At 42.3% G+C, this 25,789-nt stretch overlaps 2 protein-coding genes across 2 annotated transcripts in view; both read left to right on the top strand.

Annotated features, from left to right (window-relative positions):
• Positions 1-17,941: 17,941 nt before the first annotated feature.
• Positions 17,942-18,391, top strand: LOC125179431 (anti-sigma-I factor RsgI2-like; the record flags this gene model as incomplete). The annotated part of the gene is made up of 2 exons (XM_047885267.1): positions 17,942-18,133; positions 18,335-18,391. Coding segments are annotated over 2 exons (249 nt in total), but the record flags the coding sequence as incomplete, so codon positions are not given.
• Positions 18,392-22,797: 4,406 nt separating this feature from the next.
• LOC108666062 (probable WRKY transcription factor protein 1) overlaps positions 22,798-25,789 on the top strand; it is a 15,122-nt gene continuing 12,130 nt past the window's right edge. Inside the window, exons 1-3 of the mRNA XM_018152871.1 lie at positions 22,798-23,058; positions 23,380-23,515; positions 24,103-24,225. Coding sequence (XP_018008360.1) covers positions 22,798-23,058; positions 23,380-23,515; positions 24,103-24,225 — 520 coding nt within the window. The remainder of the gene's footprint in view (positions 23,059-23,379; positions 23,516-24,102; positions 24,226-25,789) is intronic.

The following is a 25,789-nucleotide window of genomic DNA, read 5'->3' on the forward strand; positions in this document are numbered from 1 at the left end:
CATTCTCTAACGACTTCTAAGACATTTATATGTCCAATGAACAACTTTAGTACATTTCTTGTTCTGAGTTTTTTGTGTTCTGAGAGATCAGGACCACAGTGACGTCATCGAGCACAGCAATTTTGCACCGAGAGTACTTTAATTTAAATTTAATTAGTAAATGTGGGAAACTACACAATTATACGTCGATTCAAATGATACGGGCGTAAAAATGCTCTTGGAAAAACTGAGCAAAACATGCATCATATAAACACCTCACACTTGAAGTTCATTAAAAAATTCATTTTAATTGTATAGAGCATTTGTAATTGCAGCTCGCACATAAAATGTAATTAAAATCTACGCACAGGAAGCAATAATGGCGCCGGAGAAAGTGCAGCGAAGTTGTTTGGTTTCCTGGGACGCGGCGAGCGTGCACAGGCTTCGTTAAATCACGGAATAAAAATGTTACGAGTGGTAATGACTGGACGACTGTACCACGCCCTCACGTGGTACAGTCGTCGTGTTGGGTACAGTGTACCGCGCCCTCACGTGGTACAGTCGGCGTGTTGGGTACTGTGCAACACGTCAGGGTACAGTCGTCGTATTGTGTACAGTGCAACACGTGCCCTCATGTGGTACAGTCGGCGTGTTGGGTACAGTGCAACGCGTAATGTACAGTCGTAATGTACACCTACTCAGCGCAACACGCCGTGCAACACGTCAAGGTACAGTCGGTGTGTTATGTACAGTGTAATACGCCGTGCAACACTTAATGTACAGTCAGTTTTTGTGTACAGTGCAACATGTGCAACACGTAATGTACAGTCGCTGTATAGCGTACAGCGCAACACGCCGTGCAACACGTTATGTACAGTCGGTGTGTTGTGTACAGCGTAAAATAAAAAACAATACTTCAATGTACGTGGACATCGTTGAGCCCAACGGCGCTCTTCAATTTTGGGAGTTTTTATTTCTGATCAGAAGTAAGGACATTACTGTGAGTATTAGGAAATACTCACAAAACAGTAAAGTCGCCGGCGTGTCTCTAGCACCGACTGGACTCGGGGGCTGAGCAGTAAGTGGGAAAAGCGGAGATCAAAATTTACATTCGAGCATTTTACGTTAACGCTACGTTAACATACTGACAAAATATAACTCAGTACGGTACTCACTGCACTGAGTGACAGAGAGCGCATTTTCTCATCGATGAAAACGTGAAGTCGCGGACGGACGGACAGACAGACGGACAGACGGATGGGCGGACATGACGAGCTCAATAGCGCCTTATTTTCCACAAATGAGATAATGCGCTAAAAAGGTAACAAGATAATGTGAACTATTTGATGGTCATCTCCTTTATAATGTATAATTATGACTTGGCGATGGAGTGTCGAAGTGGAAAATTTAGCAGTAGGGGAGCGTTTGGAGCAGACCGCATAATTGAGGCACATATAAACCCTGTCCTTTATGCTAGCCTTGCTTGGAGGCTGTGCATTGTGCAATGAACAAATTATAGGCCTGAAGAATATTAGAAATAACATTAAGATAAATCTCAACAATATCTTATATTCAAGCTTCTGCCTATACCCTACAAAACCACAAAAAGACCCCTAAACCATTAAATTCTCTAAATGAAGTCCCCTTATGTCCACTCAATTCTCTAGATAAAGCCCTCTATATGTCGTCTCAATACTCTGACTAAAGTCCCCTAAAGTCTAGCAGAAGTCTCTTACACCTATTCAAGGATCTAGCAAAACTTCTTTGCACCTACTCAAGTCTCCAGCTCAAGTCCCCTGCCTCTACTCAAGTCTCCGGACTGGTCGAGCAGTTCGTCTACATGACAAGCGGATGTCCGACAATTGAAGAGAGAAATATTAATCGGAAACTGCCTTGAATGCGACACCTCATCCAACGAGGCTATACCGTTAGCACGTTGGGCAGAGAAAGGGTTGGAGAATCTTCGGAAGGGGGATGAGATGGGGAGTTTATCGAGAGGTTGAAATGCAGAAACTAGATGAGCAGAAAAGGAATGGGTTTGGATAAGCGAAACAAAGCGAGTGGAATGGTTTAATATCACTCATGTCAATCGTGCTGCAGATAATTGATATAATAGCAAACATATTAATTTGTTGAAACACAATATTCAGACGCAAAACCAAATTAACGACCAATTTTAGCGTTATCTATAGCTTAATACATTTGATTGGTTCTCTCGCACAGGTATGTTATTTAACAATTGGTCAGTGAGTCCATTAAAATACAGGAAATTCGCGTACATGTTTTTCGTTTCAAAGCGTTGCATGGACATCGTAGGCGCTAGATGGCCACCGATGCCGCGCCTATAAGCCACCGATGCCGCGCCTATAATGCTGCCCATCGGGAGCGCATGCGGGCCGGACGAGGCAGCTGCGCGCAGCGGAAGGATGAGCGCGTCGCTCCCATGCGCCGGCCTCTCAGCCGCCAAATCACGGCGCTAAGTGAGGGCTGACCTCTCCCCCTCCTGCTAGAGTGAGAGGGCTGCCCTCTCCCTCCTGCTAGAGTGAGAGGGCTGCTCTCCCCCTCCTCCTAGAGTGATAGGGCTGCCCTCTCCCTCCTGCTAGAGTGAGAGGGCTGCTCTCTCCCTCCTCCTAGAGTGAGAGGGCTGCCCTCTCCCTCCTGCTAGAGTGAGAGAGTAGAGGTAGGTGAAGTAGAGATAGGTGAGGTAGAGGTAGGTGAGGTAGAGGTAGGTGAGGCAAAGTTAGGTAAAGCAGAGGTGCATTAGTATAGGGTTGGGTGAGGATCAGATGGATGAAGTAGCTGCAGGTGATGATTATTTTCACCTCGTAACCGCCACCATCAAGCACCTCTCTGCTCCCGGTACACCACAAGGCTTGCACTATGAACGCAAACTTTTTTTTCTCCGTGCTGCGTCATCCGCAAGTTCCATGCCCCGCGGGCGGTAAGAATTGCGCTTCTTCCGCAGCCGCGGACGCTGGCGGAGCTTGCTGCGCGAGGTCAAGGCTTCCTGTAATGGTTAAGGCGCTGAGAAATGTTAGTTTTTTAGTGATCCGTCGAGAACTGTGGCAGATGGTTACTTAATTGGGGAAAAATCATTAGGAGTTGAAGAAATTCGATTTGATGAAAAGACTGGATTGCGGGTCGCCTATCAGCGGCTAAAAATTCATCAAGCAAAAACTGTGATGAATTCAATCAGATATTGTTCTCATTAGTTCGCACAGCCTCGCTCATTTGGTGGCCAATAATAAAATAACCAGGATTCTCAAGAAGACGGCCGAGATTCTCAGGAAGACGGCCGAGATTCTCAGGAAGACGGCCGAGATTCTCAGGAAGACATGTGGCCATAGATTCACAGGACGACGGTTCAGATCCTCAGGAAGACGGCCGATATTCTCAGGAAGACGGCTAAGATTGTCAGCAGGAGAACCTAGCTCCTCCCTTCAATTATCTCAATTACTTTGATTGTCCTGCTCATCGCCGGCCAAGCGGTGGCCGCCGCTGCGCCACCCAAGCCGCTGAGCTAGACAGCCTCCGCCGCCAGCGCAGAGGAAGCGCCGGAGATGCGCCCGCTGCCGGCGCTAACGACGGCGGCCTTGACGCGACTGTTGTGTTACTGCCGTGTTACTGCCGTGCTACTGCCGTGTTACTGACGTGTTACTGCCGTGTTACTGCCATGTTACTGCCGTGTTACTGACGTGTTACAGCCGTGTTACTGCCGTGTTACTGCCGTGTTACTGACGTGTTACTGACGTGTTACTGACGTGTTACTGACGTGTGTTACTGACGTGTTACAGTCGTGTTACTGCCGTGTTACTGCCGTGTTACAGCCGTGTTACTGCCGTGTTACTGCCGTGTTACTGCCGTGTTACTGACGTNCCACGCACCCTGCACCACGCACCCCGCACCACGCACCACGCGCTAAGCACCACGCACCACGCACCACGCACCCTGTACCACGCACCCCGCACCACGCACCACGCGCTAAGCACCACGCACCACGCACCACGCACCCTGTACCACGCACCCCGCACCACGCACCACGCGCTAAGCACCACGCACCACGCATCAGTGCGTGCAGCTCGCGGGCGCGCATCACGCGGGCGTGCGCGGAGGATGCGCATTACGAGGCTCGGCCATGCGCGCCGGCATGCAAATCACGCGCGATAAAAGTGCGCGAGTTTCGGGGGAGATGAAGCGAGGCTGCCGCGTGATATATCACCATACGTGAACTTGACTTTAAATTTATTGAAATTTTACATTTACGTCGTCTAATTCTGGTGTGGCTTAAAATACTCCAAATTTCAATTATATGTAATGTTTAATTCGCAGACGTTGATGAGTAGACTATCAGACGTCACCTGATGAGTAGACTATCAGACGTCACCTGATGAGTAGACTCTCAGACGTCTTATGATGAGTAGACTATCAGGCGTCACCTGTTGAGTAGACTCTCAGACGTCACCTGTTGAGTAGACTCTCAGACGTCTTATGATGAGTAGACTATCAGACGTCACCTGTTGAGTAGACTCTCAGACGTCTTATGATGAGTAGACTATCAGACGTCACCGGATGAGTAGACTCTCAGACGTCTTATGATGAGTAGACTATCAGACGTCACCTGTTGAGTAGACTCTCAGATGTCTTATGATGAGTAGACTATCAGACGTCACCTGTTGAGTAGACTCTCAGACGTCTTATGATGAGTAGACTATCAGACGTCACCTGTTGAGTAGACTCTCAGACGTTTTATGATGAGTAGACTATCAGACGTCACCGGATGAGTAGACTCTCAGACGTCACCGGATGAGTAGACTATCAGACGTCACCTGATGAGTAGACTATCAGACGTCACCGGATGAGTAGACTCTCAGGTGCTTCAGGTGACGTAAGCGTGAAGGACTTCCATGCGTTTTTTTGAGAAGAAAATTTATTCTTGTGTCTCTCGGCAACATTTGCCCCATGCCCGTTCGACTGCTGCACCAAGAATTCACTCGCGTCACAGCTGACGACTTCATCGCTGCAGTGCGCGCTCTGCCCCACAAGCAGTGTGCCAACGATCCGCTGTCGACGTCGTTACTTAAGGGGAATGTTGTAACCCCAGCACCTTTTCTGGTCGAACTTTTCAACCGTTGCCTAACATATGTTCTCTGATCCAGAAATCTTCAAATCAGCTTACATTTGGTGAAGTAAAAAAAAACGTTTGGTGAAGTAAAAAGTAAAAATTTTGGTCTTTAAAAATGAGACCTTGACGCTTCCGATCCCAAGTCATATCGAACCATCTTCAACCTGTCGATTTTGCGGTAACTACTTGAACTTATACAGTAGTTGCGTGTTCTGACACGACTGCGTTCGTCATCAACAGCGGACCTCGTCGTACCATCTACACGTCTATCTACCGTCGGCGACAGCGTTACCGGTCGCCGCCGCCAGAACCTGCAAGTCTGCCGGCTTCCTTAACTTTGGCTCCTACGTTGCAGGTGTTTCGTCGACGCCTAAATACGGAACTATTTAGAAGAGCCTATGAATCAAGTGCTCAGTTTTTTATCCGTTGCCATCCTTTCTTTTGTCTATTTATTTTTCGCTTGTTATTAAACTGATGTGGAACGCGCCCTCGAAGTTCGTTTGAACCAGACTCCACCAAAACTGCTTCGTAGAATAATAATACTAATAATCACCTTGAATTCTTCTCCTGATAACTTCAATTTAATTTGAAATTTGATAATTTCTCTTTCTTAAAGCGGTAGCAATCTCGCCGAATTTATCACCTATTCATTTTACATTCATGACCTAATCACCTCACTGCATCACATCTCCCGCATCCCACGCGACCTTGACTAGAAATTTGCGCTCCGCAGGAATAAAATAAGGCGCGCAGGCTGCTTAAACACTGCGGTTGTCGCCTGGCAAACAAGGATGCGCAGAGGCAAGCTTTGCCAAACACGCCACGCAAACAAACTCAAGCTCAAGCAAACACACGAGAAAAACTCTCTTCGGCTACGAGCAGGACAATTGAACGAATGACAGTTGACAAAACTTGTCAAATGGCGCAGCATTGATCGAACGTTGAATATCAGAAAGTTTGGTTTTCCCAGCAGAAAACTACTGAAGTGATATTGGAAGAACATCATGGTGATAACAAAATATTATTTAAGCAAACTAATGAGACTTAGTTCAAATAATTGAATGTGCAAATTGAAAACAGAGGTTAATTAAGAGATTTTTAAATGGATTTTATTTGCTTGAGTAGATCGAGGGTTTGCATTTCAGGGTTATGGCCAAGGACTAAGTAATTAAGGGTCGCTGGGCCATAAGGCTGGGGTTGAGAAGCACGCCCCAGTCGCTTGAAGAATTTCGCAACGGTAATTGGTATACCGTTGAATTCCAATGACATAACCCCAATGCCAATCGTTTCCATTAGCGAATCGGGCCAATGATTTCTTTATGAGGTTGGTGGCTCGGGCAAGTTCATGGTTCACTCAACAGCAATTATTGAACCTAAACTTGAGGTTAGGAGATACAATTCTTAAGCAAAACTAGTTCGTTCGCCACATAATTCCACTCCGAATAATAAATTTACATAAGATCATGAGTCAAAAATGCGTAATCGCTTCTGAAATACCCATTTACTAATACCCTATTCGAGACATGCCGTATTACATGTTAGAAACAATGTCATCGTTCGAAACACGCCGTATTACTGGTAGAAACTATGTTATCGTTCGTGACATGCCGTATTACGGGTAATAACAATGTCATCGTTCGAAACACGCCGTATTACTGGTAAAAACAATGTCATCGTTCGTGATATGCCGTATTACTGGTAGAAACAATGTTATCGTTCGTGACATGCCGTATTACTGGTAGAAACAATGACGTCGTTCGTGACATGCCGTATTACTGGTAGAAACAATGCCATCGTTCGTGACATGAATCGTTCGTGACACGCCGTATTACTGGTAGAAACAATGTTATCGTTCGTGACATGCCGTATTACTGGTGGAAACAATGCCATCGTTCGTGACACGAATCACCTGACAGTTCCGCTGCCGTGCGACGATGGTACAGTTCAATAATGTAATGCCACGTCCTTATTATCTGTCTCTGAAATTAATCTATATAATCTCGACTTTTATAATTTAACAGAGTAAAAAAAGCATATAAATTAATGGAAGAGCGGTCCGTGCCCAATAATTTCTTATCATTTCTGAAGAATATTTCTGGCCACGAGGAAGTTGACATCCGCAGAGTGAAGTACGGAAGCTCCGATGATAACCAATGATAATCTACATTAAATCATTACCGGGACATAAAAATCAAATGAAAATGTCGGACTTCATCAAATTCCGGTGCTGGATCCGGCGACCCGCGTTCACGTGACGTCAAACTTTTATGAGTTAAACGGATTCTCTGGCGATTCCATGCACTTAATTCACGTAAATTAATTACATGAAATTTAATTCGTTTAATTACATTTTATATGAAGTTACATACCATCATATATTTTTTGCCACTCAAAATAGTTTTGACCTTCCGTGGCAAGCGTCTGTCCTTCAGAGCTCGGTAAATTTTGTGAATTTTCTTCTATGTTACTAATTTCAAAAATGTTCGTGAGGTTTTCGCTATTCAAGCACTCGCAAATGATGCTCAAAAATAATTTTTTAACAATGATTTGAAGTAAAGAATTGTTCCTAATTCCCGGAAAAATGTGTCGTTGTTTCTTTGATTCATGCCTATTAATAAATTATTTTGGCGATGGTTTTAAGTAAGGAACTATTCTTAATTCTCGATAAATTGTGTTTTTGTTCCCTATATTTCGTCCCATTAACATTTTCCTCTATATTGGTTTACCATCGCATGCGTATTACAATGAATTAGAATTAGAATATTACGATGAAGGGTCACCACTGCCTGCCTCACCAGGAGGCTTCTTGGTTAGCATTGTCCGTCAGAGACTTCGCGTTCTCTGAGCGTTTTCTCGGGCTCTCTGAGACATCGCGTTCTCTGAGCGTTTTCTCGGGCTCTCTGAGACATCGCGTTCTCTGAGCGTTTTCTCGGGCTCTCTGAGACATCGCGTTCTCTGAGCGTTTTCTCGGGCTCTCTGAGACAAGTGTTCTCTGAGCGTTTTATCAGGCTCTCTGAGATGTCGAGACGTCGCGTTTTCTGGGCGTTTTCTCTGACTCCCTGAGGCATAGCGTTCTCCGGTCCCAAATACACGATAAGCCGTTGTGCTCGCCGGTGAAATTAAAAGATAGTCGTGAGCGTTTTGTTTTGTTATAGTAGGCCCTGTAGAGTTTGAGAACATTTGAATGAAGCGACCTCATTGCAGAAATCTTGCACGTTTCATCATCGGACTGAAGATTGTCGGCATCCAAAAGTTCCGTTGCTGTCTGAACGCAACTGTTCCGGCGGCCAAGTTTTCCGGCCTCCGTGGCCGGATCTTACGAGCGACGTACGACGTCCGCCCGCAGCGCCCACGACGCCGGATTTTATTATCTCCCGGGGCGGCAGAGCTGCGATTACGTCCGCAACGCCGTTGAGATCGCCGGAGATCTTACGCCACTTCGCCGAAGTCAAATTTACGTTTCAATTTCACTGACAATTGCGTTAGAATTTCACCGATGAATTCACCGACGATTAGGCGCGAATAACATATTCAAGAAATAAGTAAAAATTTTATTTTGCTATTTAAGTTTACAGTATTTTTCGGAAATTTTATTTTGTCATATCAGTTTGACAGTATTTTTCGGAAATAAAATTGCCAGCAGTTTTCTTGGACTGTTTCAAATCAATTATTTATGCATTTGCATCTGGATTAGTCCTAGTAATTTACACAAATTTGAAAAATAGAAAAAACACTCCACGTGATCACGAAGTCATGCCAAACAGCTTTACGGACCAACTTCCGAAGCCGTTCCGCGCGGTCATAAAAGTCGGAACTCGCGGCCGTCCGAGCCGCCGGAAAATGTCAACACGAAATTTTACGGCCAAGTTCCGTTGATGAAAACTGTTCACTGAGGGAGTTCCTCTGAGAGATACTGTTCACTTAAGCAGTTCCTATGAGAACAGCATGTTGCTAAGAAGCTGTTACTGTTCTCTCAGGGATTTTCTCTAATTGATAATGATCAGTACAGTACATGCGGCTATAGCGTTGTTCAACATTGCAAGTATTGTGGGAAATTTCTCACCGTTAATCATACTTATATTCTTTAAACTGAATTTAGTAATAATTTATGTTTGGGTAATATTAAGATTAGTCTAGGGTAAGTTTAATGTTAGGGTAAACTTGGCTTCACCTCTTTCTTTCAATGAAACCGTCCCGGCTCCAAAGATTCAACAATGAAGATTTAAAGCTTGAAGCAAATGTTCTGGCCACTAAATTCAATAAATTTTTTTAGAACCAATAAATTGCTTTCCTGCCTTAAATATACGATTGTATGAAATTACTCATAGTATGTGAGCATCAACACATAAATATCGCTTAAAATGTATGGAGGACCATCTACCTGTATGCGAGTGTCTATACAATAACTGTTATTATGTAAAGTGCTTTTTCACGGGGACAGCAGTGGCGGCCAGTATAATCATCAAATACTAACCGACAATATGTACGGCTCTACTGGCTTCGCATCAGGCACTACTGGCTATGGAAGAGACCATTAATTTTTTATTGTGGGCCTGTTGCCTGATATTTAGTCGCGAATGAGGATTTGACATGTGGACTTGCTGCAAATATACTGTACCTGAGAGTAAATACAGGATATATGCGCACTGAAATATGGAACATGGATGAGTGGTGCCTGCACCAGACGACTGTCGCAACAAGTGCGTGGATGTGGTGCTAAGGTGTGGTTGCAACAAGTGGATGTGGTGCTAAGGTGTGGTTGCAACAAGTGGATGTGGTGCTAAGGTGTGGTTGGGGCAGAAATTGCCCAGTTCCTGTTTAGTGCTGAGCTTCAAGCGTACGGAAACAACAGCGCTGAGCTTAACCGACAAGCAATACATTGTTCCGCTCCGTGCGTAGCGCCGCTGTACGCAAGTTGCTGGGGGCACTCAATCGTCTTTTATTCGTTGCTTGGAAATTCGTTAATGAATTGCATCGCAATTATTATAGGTTTGGCTGGCTAGGCACCAATAATTAAGTTGACGGTTGCATATTAAACTGACCGGTTAGCTCAAAGTTGTTCGCGATTGATAATCCCGACAATGTTAAAATCCTGTTATCCTGAACCACGCATGCCGTTTGTTCTTAATTCTATTAATATTACAAAAAATCTGTTAAAATCACATTTACAACAAGCATAAAACTCTCCTTGGATTCTCGTTTCAATACATAAGAAACAAACATGTGCCTTTTAAATTAAAATTAAAAACAATAATTATAAAATCAAGTTTAAATTTTTTGGTCCTATACTTAACTCCTAATTTCCCCATACCTTGCCAATCTCCCATACAAATAAAGCTTCAGGAACCAGGAAAAATATGCATATACATACATACATAATATGTCTACTATATCATATATACATATAATAGTAATATAATATATTTTACATAGTAAATATATAAAATGTACATATACATATATACATAGTATATCGACACAAATACGGTAGCCTGGATACGCTTCATACCATCAAAATTTGAGAAACATTATAAGATAGACGCTTATTGAGCGGACAATAAAAATTCCCCCTAAAACATTCTAAGTGAATAATGTTGATAATTATTAACCTAAATTTTGACCATACTTTGAAATAGCTATACTAATTTTTTTTAATAGTGTTAATATATTCTTAACAACTGAGACTAAATAGAAATTAAAATGAACATAATTGTGTATGCACACTATAATTTATGTCAATATTTTAAAATGTAATCTTCACGACAATTTTAACAACTGGTTTTCAGTTTATTTAAGACCAATAGTGTAGTTTGAAACAAACTACAATTGGTCTTAGATTTCATTTATTTTAACTTACGAGTAATATAGATAAAAGAAATACAGGGGCGGGGGAGGCATGCATCATTCTGTAATATTTATAACAGACGAGAAGGTAATTTTTTCATGAATTATAAGTTGAATAATAATAATAATTGAGGTGGTCGCGCGCCGGCGCTGGCTGTGCTGTAAGCAGCTGTAAGTGATGCGTCATCGCAGGTTCTCACCATTACTGCACTTGACGGCAGTCATTATGAAGATATTGTGTGTGGTAAAGAGATAATATAATATCAAAGTGATAATATAATGAAGTTAATATGATATATAATAATGTAATATATCTAAAGAGATAATATAACGTCAGAGTGATAATTTAATAAATATAATGTAATATAATATATCATTATCATTATAAGATAATATATAATATAATGATACCATAATATAGAGATAATATAATGTCCGAGTGATAATATAATAAAGATATATAACATATAATAATATATTATAATATATAAAGAGATAATATAATATGTAATAGTGTAATATAGAATAAAAGTAATATAATAGATCTAAAGAGATACGATAATGTCCAAGTGGCATGTAAGGTTGATGGCCGGTCTTGATCAGAAATTTCTATCTTCGCTTATGACGGCTCTGAATTTATTCTGAACTTGACGTTCCTCAACCGAGACTCGCTAGATCTTGATCAGTGTTGCCAGGTCCTGGTCATGAGCTGAGGGTCAATTAATATGTTAATTAAACGATTTCGGCTCGGCCTGTTGTTCATCTACAGCTGCTGCAGTGCGCCTACAGCTGTTACTGTGCGCCTACAGCTGTTACTGTGCGCCTACAGCTGTTACTGTGCGCCTACAGCTGTTACTGTGCGCCTACAGCTGATGCGTTGATGCACCTGCTGGCAGTTGCGTTGATGCACCTGCTGGACGTTGCGTTGATGCACCTGCTTGACGTTGCGATGCAACACTCCATACGCGTGTTGCAGCATGCATATTAAGTGCACTACAACACATCAATTCGATTATTGAAATTTAACCGTACAATGTTTGAAACTAATTGTGACACGGCAAAGCTACGGCAACGCTACAGCACAGTGCCCGGTGACGACCTGACCTGCGAGAGGTTACAGGATAACTATTCGGCAATCTACAAATTGTGAATATTATTGTGTGAGTCCACTGAGTACTATGCAATATAATGGCACTAGTTCTAAGTAATGAGATACAGAGTTGGCACAGAGACCGGGATATTACATCGCTACTTGACATCGGACGGTACAGAGATGGATGAGAAGCAACTCGTATGTAACCTTCGAAGAGTTGAAGAGTACCGAAGCCATGCATGATAACTATATTTGACGGTAATAGTTGCGAAAGGCAGACAACAGATAAAGTGGATCTGGCGGACGTTTCGAACGAGAGTAGCGGAACCAAGGATTACATTTTCCAGAGCCGTCAAGTGTGCGCATGGCATCTCTGCGCGAAGTGGTAATTAAATGCGGTCAAACGGACCTTAACTTTCCAATGAAGGACCTGAGCGTCTCGGACAGTTTGGAGCATCAGGGACTGTACTTACTGGAGAAGAGAAGAGGAAAGAAGAGAAGAGAAGAGAAGAGAAGAGAAGAGAAGAGAAGAGAAGAGAGATGTGTATAAGAGACAGCATATATACATAGTATAACATGGGGCAAAGGGACCACTGCGGGTCATGGGTCCATAGCGGGTTTCTCGCTAAGTATNATATCCCTGTCTCTTATACACATCTAGATGTGTATAAGAGACAGGTACAGCAACGGTACAGCAACGGTACAGCAACGGTACAGCAACGGTACAGCAACGGTACAGCAACGGTACAGCAACGGTGCAGCAACGGTACAGCAACGGTACAGCAACGGTACAGCAACGGTACAGCAACGGTAAAACAACGGTACAGCAACTTTACATCAACGGTGCAGCAACGGTACAGTAACGATACCGCAACGGTACAGCAACGGTACATCAACTGTACATAAACGGTACAGCAACGGTACGGCAACGGTAACGCAACGGTACAGCAACGGTACAGCAACTGACATCAACGGTACAGCAACGGTACAGCAACAGTACCGCAACGGTACAGGAACGGTACAGCAACTGTACATCAACGGTACAGAAACGGTACAGCAACGGTACAGCAACGGTACAGCAATGGTACAGCAACGGTACAGCAACGGTACAGCAACGGTACAGCAACGCTACAGCAACGGTACAGCAACTGTATATCAACGGTACAGCAACGGTACAGCAACGGTACAGCAACGGTACCGCAACGGTACAGCAACTGTACATCAACGGTACAGCAACGGTACCGCAACGATACAGCAACGGTACAGCAACTGTACATCAACGGTACTGCAACGGTACAGCTACGGTACCGCAACGGTACAGCAACGGTACAGCAACTGTACATCAACGGACAGCAACGGTACAGCAACGGTACAACAACGGTACAACAACGGTGCATTGACGGTACAGCAGCGTTACAGTAATAGTACAGCAACGGTACAACAACGGTACAACAACGGTGCATTGACGGTACAGCAACGGTACAGCATCGGTACGGAAAATGACAACAACGGTACAGCAACGGTACGGAAAAGGACGACAACGGTACAGCAACGGTACGGAAAAGGACAACAACGGTACAGCAATGCAGAGAGTAAGTCTTGGCATCTACTCAGTTTCGAGGCATCTTATTGAAGAGACTGAGTTAATCGGCCAAAAAATATGGACTGGAAGACTGTGCAGCGAACTGGTGCACTGTGCAGCATGCCATATGCAAGAGAACGAGGCGTGGGGACTGGTTGACTGTACAATCGCCCCCAGGATGCCATTAAGGCAAGGCATGAGGGCTAGTGGACTGTACAATCGCCCTCAGGATGCCATTAAGGCAAGGCATGAGGGATAGTGGACTGTACAGTCGCCCCCAAAATGCCATTAAGGCAAGGCATGAGGGCTAAAGGACTGTACAGTCGCCTCAGAATGCCATAAGGCCGACACATGTGGACTGACGCACTGTATTGCCTCCCCCAGTATGCCGTGAGGACTTATATCGGGCGACAGGACGAATTTAAAGCTAAGGGCCTCATGACTGTGACTTTGACCGGTGCAGGTGATGACTACATCAGGCGAAGTCATATGACTGTGACTTTGACCGGCGCAGGTGATGACTCCATCAGGCGAAGTCATATGACTGTGACTTTGACCGGCGCAGGTGATGACTCCATCAGGCGAAGTCATATGACTGTGACTTTGACCGGTGCAGGTGATGACTACATCAGGCAAAAACATATTTCTCCCGCAACAAACTGGTGACAAATAGAGCAGGAAATTTGAATAGCGGCAGCGACGGCGCGTGAAGTCATTTCCGACCTGAGCAAAGAGGTTACTTAGCCTCCCGCTGCTGTAATAAGCAATAAGCCATATGCTTACTCAGCTTGTTAGTTAAGTGGGCAACCTGGCAGAAAATGGTTATAGGCTCCCGGTAAACAATATTGCAATAGCTTTACATAAAATGCTATTTTATTTTATGCAGCGCTGAAGACTTAAGTTTATCTTGCATGTTCTTATAAGTATCAAAATGTCGCGACTGTGAACCCGGCAGCGGATCACTCCACCTCGGCATTGAGGTTCCCCTAATTACCCCGAAAATATTATTTTGTGGAAATTTATGCGCAAAAAAACATTCTTAATTCTAACATTCTTGACATAAATACAGGTCCGTGTATATTTTACAAAATATATATATACACAAAGTTTTTTATTATTTAGAATATGCTTGAAAATTATTCTACACATCAAATATAACTTGTTTGTGACAGCGCTAACCAAACTTAGTCTCAATTTATAAACTCGTAATGAATGTTAGAGCAACTGCTACTCAACCGCCGGTACAATCATTGCATACAATCGCAGGACTATAGTTAAGTATAGTTAAGTTTAGTGTAAATAAAGTATAATTAAGCTTAGCAGATATATGAAAAGATATCAGTTCATGATACAAGTCCGGATTAAGAACTTACATCAAAGTTTCCTCGATAAGTTATTTTAAACAAAGTTATTTAGGTCTTAAGAACGTGAAATACTTAAAAAATAATAAAATATAAAATAAAATAAAGAAGCAACAAAATATATTGTTTTTCATTCAATGGAAAAAATACTCTCAAATATGTCGCTAATGATGCAGCATGTGGCGACCGAACGGACCCTTACTTGGGTACTTATTGTACTCTTACTTGGGTACTAATTGTACCCTTACTTGGGTACTTATTGTACCCTTACTTGGGTACTTATTGTACCCTTACTTGGGTACTTATTGTACCCTTACTTGGGTACTTATTGTACCCAACGGGCGTAGCACTGATACGTCATTTTGGTGGTCTAAACCGGGTCAGGCTGACACATACAAGCTTATGACATACATCTTAGGATGACATACATCTTAGTCTATTAATTGGCGTCTTGTTTAAAAACAACGCAACTTTTTCAGTTAATTGTCTGCTTAGAAGCAACCGCCTTTCTCAGCTCGTCACTAATTGAGCTGAGAAAATATACAATAATGTTGAAGGCTGAGACATGCATCACACACCCAAGCATCACACACCCTAGCATCACACACCCAAGCATCACACACCCAAGCATCACACACCCAAGCATCACACACCCAAGCATCACACACCCAAGCATCACACACCCTAGCATCACACACCCTAGCATCACACACCCATGCATCACACAGTTGGTATACGCAGAACTTGTTCTTCAAACGTCCGGTCAATCCTCGACGCGGTACAGTGACACTCAAAAGTACTGGCTACATTACAGTTTTATTCATGTATCAAGTTAACGTGCGAGATTTTACAGGGGTAAATTTTTTTATTTTGTTTAATAGAATCTAAACTATGCTTACTTTCAATATACTTTCTATATAATGTTTCCAGTACTTTTAGCAATATATTAACCGAATATTAGGTAAAATCTCGCACTTCAACTTGAAACATATGAAGAAAAATGTAATGTATCCAACATTTTTGCGTGTCACTGTAGTTCTCGTGAGCCTCGGCCACAAGCAGCCCCGGCACGAAGCTTTTATAACGAAATAATAAATGTTCTTGAGATGCGCGCGTAGAAAAGCTTCCTGTGTGTGCCAGTACATAATTCTAATGAGCAACTTAAAATTTGCAGTGAAACAATTTTTTGTAAGACGATGACAGATAAATTTAGTCTAGTTCCGTCCATGCTGAGACAACAGTGTTTTTATTTCAGGCAGTGTTGAGTTGTTATGTTGTTTTTTTTCACGTAATTTGTCCTTGTTGAATATTATGACGTCGTACTAATTGTATAATTGTAAATGAACGTAATTGTATAGGAGCGAACGTATCGTCAACGACTAGCAGGCGCTTCAAATATTATAGACGGCTAGCCTATTAATTTAAGATATCGAAACTTCTCTATTACTACTCAAAACAAACGGATAATATAACTAACATATCCTACCACATCCTACGTATCCTACAAACATTCCCGCTGATGTCCTACCAAGAGACTCGTTATCTCCTCAAACAACTTCCAAATTCCCACTAGTTTCCTTAATATCATTCTCTCTATCCAGGCTCGCTCTCTTATCCAGGCTCGCTCTAATTAATATCAGCACCAGGAGCTACCAGCAGCCGGGCAGCCATGGACTGCAGCGCTTCACACGGCGGCGGCGTTCCCAGGCGGCGGGATGACCGGCAGACCACCGCCGCTCCCACGCAGTGCCCTTCCTCAGCTGCAATTATGGCCGCCTGCGCTGACCAGCGCGCTTCTCGGGAGATGCTCAGGTGCTTCTCTGGTGCTTCTCAGGTGCTTCTCAGGTGCTTCTTGGGAGTTTCTCAGGTGCTTCTTGGGTGCTTCTCAGGTGCTTCTTGGGTGCTTCTCAGGCGCTACTTGGGTGCTTCTCAGGTGCTTCTTGGGTGCTTCTCAGGTGCTTCTTGGGTGCTTCTCAGGCGCTTCTTGGGTGCTTCTCAGGCGCTTCTTGGGCGCTTCTCAGGCGCTTCTTGGGTGCTTCTCAGGCGCTTCTTGGGCGCTTCTTGAAAGTTTCTCAGGAGCGTCTTTGTGATTTCTCCGTTTGTCATGATTTTCAATTGATTCTTCATTTGGTTCATTTGGTTCACTAGCAATTGTCAGGTGCTTATCATTTAGTTACTGAGTCTTATCGTTTGGTTGGCATCGTCCGGTTCAGTAAACGGTTCATCTCTCGCACCGCTCCAGATGCCCAGCGCAGCCCAGCAGCCGCGCCCGCCTCCCTGCCTAGCATCTGGTCCACGAATACTGCTACCTGCGCTCCATTTCCTCCATCCGCTTCATCTCTCCTCTATCCGCTCCATCTCCTCCATCCGCTCCATCTCCTCCATCCGCTCCATCTCCATCTCCTCCATCCGCTCCATCTCCATCCGCTCCATCTCCATCCGCTCCATCTCCTTCATCCGCTCCATCTCCTTCATCCGCTCCATCTCCTTCATCCGCTCCATCTCCTCTATCCGCTCCATCTCCTCCATCCGCTCCATTTCCTCTATCCGCTCCATCTCCTCCATCCGCTCCATCTCCTCTATCCGCTCCATTTCCTCTATCCGCTCCATCTCCTCTATCCGCTCCATCTCCTCTATCCGCTCCATCTCCTCTATCCGCTCCATCTCCTCTATCCGCTCCATCTCCTCTATCCGCTCCATCTCCTCTATCCGCTCCATCTCCTCTATCCGCTCCATCTCCTCTATCCGCTCCATCTCCTCTATCCGCTCCATCTCCTCTATCCGCTCCATCTCCTCTATCCGCTCCATCTCCTCTATCCGCTCCATCTCCTCTATCCGCTCCATCTCCTCTATCCGCTCCATCTCCTCTATCCGCTCCATCTCCTCTATCCGCTCCATCTCCTCTATCCGCTCCATCTCCTCTATCCGCTCCATCTCCTCTATCCGCTCCATCTCCTCTATCCGCTCCATCTCCTCTATCCGCTCCATCTCCTCTATCCGCTCCATCTCCTCTATCCGCTCCATCTCCTCTATCCGCTCCATCTCCTCTATCCGCTCCATCTCCTCTATCCGCTCCATCTCCTCTATCCGCTCCATCTCCTCTATCCGCTCCATCTCCTCTATCCGCTCCATCTCCTCTATCCGCTCCATCTCCTCTATCCGCTCCATCTCCTCTATCCGCTCCATCTCCTCTATCCGCTCCATCTCCTCTATCCGCTCCATCTCCTCTATCCGCTCCATCTCCTCTATCCGCTCCATCTCCTCTATCCGCTCCATCTCCTCTATCCGCTCCATCTCCTCTATCCGCTCCATCTCCTCTATCCGCTCCATCTCCTCTATCCGCTCCATCTCCTCTATCCGCTCCATCTCCTCTATCCGCTCCATCTCCTCTATCCGCTCCATCTCCTCTATCCGCTCCATCTCCTCTATCCGCTCCATCTCCTCTATCCGCTCCATCTCCTCTATCCGCTCCATCTCCTCTATCCGCTCCATCTCCTCTATCCGCTCCATCTCCTCTATCCGCTCCATCTCCTCTATCCGCTCCATCTCCTCTATCCGCTCCATCTCCTCTATCCGCTCCATCTCCTCTATCCGCTCCATCTCCTCTATCCGCTCCATCTCCTCTATCCGCTCCATCTCCTCTATCCGCTCCATCTCCTCTATCCGCTCCATCTCCTCTATCCGCTCCATCTCCTCTATCCGCTCCATCTCCTCTATCCGCTCCATCTCCTCTATCCGCTCCATCTCCTCTATCCGCTCCATCTCCTCTATCCGCTCCATCTCCTCTATCCGCTCCATCTCCTCTATCCGCTCCATCTCCTCTATCCGCTCCATCTCCTCTATCCGCTCCATCNCAGTTATAGGCGTGCGTCTTGCGTCGCAGTTATAGGCGTGCGTCTTGCGTCGCAGTTATAGGCGTGCGTCTTGCGTCGCAGTTATAGGCGCGCGAGTCAAGCTTATGAGGCAAATCTAAAGTTGTATGTTAAATTCATCTTTGTTCTAAATTAAACTTTTGCACAATACCCATGAACATATCGTACTTTACCTTAAAAATTAGATCAGTACTCAGTATAGATCAGTACTCACTAGAAAATGCACTCTCTGCAGTGACAGAGAGCTCATTTTCTCGTCCGTCCGTGACGTGAAGTCACAGACGGACGGACATGACGAGCATATAATAGCGCCTTTTTTTCCATAAATGAGAAAATGCGCTAAAAAATTCAACAAGCGTGACTATAACGTCTAAGATCATCGAATTCTCAGTGTTATTATCTTTCTGAAATTGAATCAGTGAGCCAAGTATTAGAAAAAATTGAATAATTAGTTCAGTTAACCTAATATAAAATTTCCAGACATGTTCATCTGACAACAGAGGAAACTTGGAGGAGAGCCTTATCAAATCCAGCCAGATACGATAAAATTTTTTCAATAAGCTATCAACACTTGCATCACACCTGGCATTTCCAACACCGTAAATCATGAATAAAAAACTTCAGTTCAAATGAATTATTAGTTGAAATCCCTGAAAATATTCTATTATACAATTTAATTATTAATAAATCAATGCTAATTTTTTTAAATTTATTATTCCTTTTATATCATTTTAAAATTTAATTTAAATATTAATTTCAAATAACGTTTCGTTGAAGATCATGCAGTATTTCTCATCAACAATTTTTACTACTCATCTCAATTCAGTAAATTAGCCTTTTTTATAGTAATAATAATTAAAATATGTGGTTCCTGCTGGATATTTTATTGAGATTTTACAACGTTCCGATTACACCTTATCCATTATCAGTAAAGTGAAGGTTTTGCGACAGTTAGACTTAGATTTCGCAATAATAATAATATACGTTTAAAAATTACTTTTTAAAGACAACACTTCCAAAGAATCCAGGGTCTCCAATCTTACAGATGTACAATGAATTTCTCATCTAATTTTCGAAAATTAAAAAAATTACCTTTTCAATTTTTTAAATATATATAAAACAGACAGACAGACAGACAAGAAGTGAAGTTAAAGAGAAGTGTTGTAAAAGTGTGAAACTTCACTTTACCTCGTAATGAATAATGTGCATCATTCGTAAAATTATACCAAAATGTCCCTTGGAATCCATGCAATTCGAATGTTAATTCGTCGAATTGAGGAGAACAATGCGAAAAATATTGTGTAGAAAAAACCTACTCTTCGTTCTTCAACGAAACGTGCGATAAAATTTATACGATTGCACAAATTTCTGTTAGCTTTTTTTATTTGTAGTATTTAGCGATTATACAATTCCGTGTGCTTTTGTTAAACTATATATTATTTATACAATTATATGCAGCTCTCTGTGTTTCTGTCAGAGCATATACAATTATACAATTAGGGGAGCGCCCGTTAAATAGTTAACAACTATACACAGTTCCATACAATGCTGGTTTCGTGAGCACAATTGCTAACGTTAACACAACTACCACTACACAACTACCACTACACAACTTGCTACCACTACACAACTATACCTCGAGCTTGTAAGAGTTACACTAATTATGAAATTGTCCTTTAATTTAAACTGACGCGCATTTTTACTCGATATTTAATTTCAACTTCTAGCACAAGTTTTGCAAGAGAGTAGTATCAGATGCTAAAATTAAGGATTTTTCAAATAAAATTTGTTTTCTTTTCCTTAGCTTTACTGATATGAAGCATTTAACTTTTTTTATCTTGTTTGTTTGGATGGCAAGACGCAAGTATACTATTTTTACTGATATGAGTCAGACAATTTTTTTATCTTGTTTGTTTGGATGGCAAGACGCGAGCAAAACAAAGCGTGGTCACCGCAACCCGGAAGACGCTGTCTTGGACGCTGGCGCTTTTTTTCGCGGCTTCTTTTTCCGCATTGAAGGCAGGCCGCCACCTGCCTTCTACCCTGCGCACGATTATCTACCCTGTGCAGGATTATCTACCCTACGCAGAATGATCTACCCTGCGCAGGATTATCTACCCTGTGCAGGATTATCTACCCTGTGCAGAGTAATCTACCCTACGCAGAATGATCTACTCTGCGCAGGATCATCTACCCTGCGCAGGATTATCTACCCTACGCAGAATGATCTACCCTGCGCTGGATTATCTACCCTGTGCAGAATGATCTACCCAGCGCTGGATTATCTACCCTGTGCAGAATGATTTACTCTGCGCTGGCTCATCTACCCAGCTCAGGATAATATACCATGCGCTGGATTATCTACCCTACGCTGGATTATCTACCCTGAGCTGGATTATCTACACATCTACACTGCGCTTATTTATCTACCCTGTGCAGGATCATCTACTCTGCACAGGATCATCTACACTGCGCTGGATTATCTACCCTGCGCTGGATCATCTACCCTGCGCAGAATTATCTACCCTACGCAGGATCATCTACTCTGCGCTGGATTATCTACCCTGCATAGGATCATCTACCCTGCGCTGGATTATCTGCCCTGCATAGGATCATCTACCCTGCAAAGGATCATCTACCCTGCGCAATATAAATTAATACCATCAAAATATTATACGAAAACAGAAACTAACGTAAATAAATGCTTCATGGGCGACTTAATTACATATAAATAGTGAAATCTATGAATTCTATGATTCGTTCATTCCATTTAGCGCTATTTTGTGACATATTGCAATCAGAAAAATAGTCAATGCAATGTTTTATTATAAAGCGCAGGCTCTCAATCAGTCGGTCTAGTGACTGATCATTTTTTCCCAACAAGTGAACGTTTTTCACTTATGTGTAAATAAAACTAACGCAGTATACGTTCAATATATTAAATTAAAACCAACCTCTTGCTGAGTTTGGTACAGCAAAGGAAATTGGTGTAGGTCAATTTGCATTACAAGATGCATAATTAATAGCAACTTCCTGCCTCGAACTTTATTTTAGTACTTAATAATAAAGCGATGTTCTTATTCCGTTATTCCGTGTGTATTAAAACACCGCTGAAAATACCGTTACACGACGACTTTAAAACGGTCCATAAGATAAGGTTGAATTAACTCTTAGTACCTACCTATTGAAATACATTTTGAACCTAGCGAGAAACTGTCATTTCCTCTCATTGTGTCCCGGTTATTTTGGAACGGTTTGCTCGCTGCGGAACACAAGACTCCTCGATTATCTCTTGGCTCCATTATAGTTCGATTATTTTGTGGCCAGAGCCCATGCCTCCATGGGCCACCCTGGGCCTGGGTCTCGACAGTGCCCATTTTCACGGTGAAGTCGTGGCCTTTGTCGTGGGCATTTGATCAACGGCTTCAATATCGCGCTGAATTATGGGGCACTTAGGGGCAACTGGGCACGTGCGGCGGTACAGTCACGGTAAACCTTGGACATGTGCGGCGGTACAGTCACGGTAAACCTTGGACACGTGCAGCGGTACAGTCACGGTAAACCTTGGACATGTGCGACGGTACAGTCACGGTAAACCTTGGACATGTGCGGCGGTACAGTCACGGTAAACCTTGGACATGTGCGGCGGTACAGTCACGGTAAACCTTGGACATGTGCGACGGTACAGTCACGGTAAACCTTGGACATGTGCGGCGGTACAGTCACGGTAAACCTTGGACATGTGCGGCGGTACAGTCACGGTAAACCTTGGACATGTGCGACGGTACAGTCACGGTAAACCTTGGACATGTGCGGCGGTACAGTCACGGTAAACCTTGGACATGTGCGGCGGTACAGTCACGGTAAACCTTGGACATGTGCGACGGTACAGTCACGGTAAACCTTGGACATGTGCGGCGGTACAGTCACGGTAAACCTTGGACATGTGCGGCGGTACAGTCACGGTAAACCTTGGACATGTGCGACGGTACAGTCACGGTAAACCNCCTGTTACTACAGCTCCTGTTACTACAGCTCCTGTTACTACAGCTCCTGTTACTACAGCTCCTGTTACTACAGCTCCTGCTACTTCAGCTCCTGTTACTACAGCTCCTGTTACTACAGCTCCTGTTACTACAGCTCCTGTTAGTACAGCTCCTGTTACTACAGCTCCTGTTAGTACAGCTCCTGTTACTACAGCTCCTGTTAGTACAGCTCCTGTTTTACAGCAGTGGTAGCTACTTGCAGCAGTGGCAGCTACTTGCAGCACTTGTTGCTTCCTGTAAAATGAACGAACGGTCATAGTACTAATTGCATAATAGATATCGAGATGAATAAATGATCTACATTATACGTATAAGGATATATTACAAATTAGGTTAATATAACAGGAGCTATTCAAGGTCTTACCCCAAACAATGGCAAACAAGGTTGGTTTGATACTACGGATAACTGAATCGACGAAGAAAAAAAAATGTCAATCTATAAGTAGCTTATATTGTTTGCAAAATAACTATATATTCTAGAAAATTAATGAAAGTGATAACAAAGATAAAGAGTGTCCCTACAGCGACCAGCAGCAGCAGGGCGCCGCCCAACACCTGCTCGGCGCGTGCGCGGCGGCGGAATTTCCAGTTTTTATTTCATTGGAGCGAGGGGGAGGTAAACCTTGGACATGTGCGGCGGTACAGTCACGGTAAACCTTGGACATGTGCGGCGGTACAGTCGCGGTAAACCATGGACATGTGCGGCGGTACAGTCACTTTCGTATTTATGAGGAATTTTACATACAGTATGTATTCTTTTGGCAAAAGCCTAGTATTAGACGCTAAAAAATAAATTTTTCAAGTTGCTAGCCACAATGAAGAAAGAAATAGCTTTCTTGCGCATCTATGAATTTTAAGAGAAATTATTGACAGTGAGAATCAGCCTATGTTGAAATTCGTCGTGAATTCATTCAGCTGCTATACAATTTCCAGCATTAAATTACATGTTCATCTTTACCTGCATACTTTGAGATTGGCTCGGTCAATTGAATTTCTCAATTATATTCCTAATTGCTTGCTTATATTAAAGCTTTAAATTTCACATTTTCGGCTAATATTGCTTTAATATCCTCATTAGTGTTTTACTTTAACAACGTCGATTATTAGGCATTTGGCAGCTAAATTGATTCCATCGCTTAAAGTAATATGGAGGATTTAATAAGGTCATTTCATTAATGAATTCCAATTGTCTAAACGTGTCAGCACCTACAGCTCCTGTTACTACAGCTCCTGTTACTACAGCTCCTGTTACTACAGCTCCTGCTACTACAGCTCCTGTTACTACAGCTCCTGTTACTACAGCTCCTGTTACTACAGCTNTATCTGGTATTATATTACCACATATCAAGAATTATCTGGTATTATATTACCACATATCAAGAATTATCTGGTATTATATTACCACATATCAAGAATTATCTGGTATTATATTACCACATATCAAGAATTATCTGGTATTATATTACCACATATCAAGAATTATCTGGTATTATATTACCACATATCAAGAATTATCTGGTATTATATTACCACATATCAAGAATTATCTGGTATTATATTACCACATATCAAGAATTATCTGGTATTATATTACCACATATCAAGAATTATCTGGTATTATATTACCACATATCAAGAATTATCTGGTATTATATTACCACATATCAAGAATTATCTGGTATTATATTACCACATATCAAGAATTATCTGGTATTATATTACCACATATCAAGAATTATCTGGTATTATATTACCACATATCAAGAATTATCTGGTATTATATTACCACATATCAAGAATTATCTGGTATTATATTACCACATATCAAGAATTATCTGGTATTATATTACCACATATCAAGAATTATCTGGTATTATATTACCACATATCAAGAATTATCTGGTATTATATTACCACATATCAAGAATTATCTGGTATTATATTACCACATATCAAGAATTATCTGGTATTATATTACCACATATCAAGAATTATCTGGTATTATATTACCACATATCAAGAATTATCTGGTATTATATTACCACATATCAAGAATTATCTGGTATTATATTACCACATATCAAGAATTATCTGGTATTATATTACCACATATCAAGAATTATCTGGTATTATATTACCACATATCAAGAATTATCTGGTATTATATTACCACATATCAAGAATTATCTGGTATTATATTACCACATATCAAGAATTATCTGGTATTATATTACCACATATCAAGAATTATCTGGTATTATATTACCACATATCAAGAATTATCTGGTATTATATTACCACATATCAAGAATTATCTGGTATTATATTACCACATATCAAGAATTATCTGGTATTATATTACCACATATCAAGAATTATCTGGTATTATATTACCACATATCAAGAATTATCTGGTATTATATTACCACATATCAAGAATTATCTGGTATTATATTACCACATATCAAGAATTATCTGGTATTATATTAACATATATCAAGGAGACACAGTATAAAACGATATATCTTAGCGGGAGCATTTATATGACTCTATGTCCTCATTTTATTATTTACTCTATTCTTATTTATTTTCTTGATATTTTAGATCATTCAGAGAAAACTCAAAAAGATCATTTAAATACTAAACTGAACATCGGTCCAGTAATTCGATTTTGTTATTATTTTATTCTAATAAAAGTGTTAGTGTAAGACGCCTGGGATTATACCGACCTGGCGTGGTGCTGTTATAATAATAATAGTAGTAATAATAATAATAATAATATTAATGATAATAATAGTAATAATAATAATAATAATAGTAATAATAATAATAATAATAATAGTAATAATAATAATAATAATAATAATAATAATAATAATAAAATAATAAT

Source organism: Hyalella azteca, unplaced genomic scaffold (genome assembly GCF_000764305.2).
Source record: "Hyalella azteca isolate HAZT.00-mixed unplaced genomic scaffold, Hazt_2.0.2 contig17432, whole genome shotgun sequence".
Lineage (NCBI taxonomy): Eukaryota > Metazoa > Arthropoda > Malacostraca > Amphipoda > Hyalellidae > Hyalella > Hyalella azteca.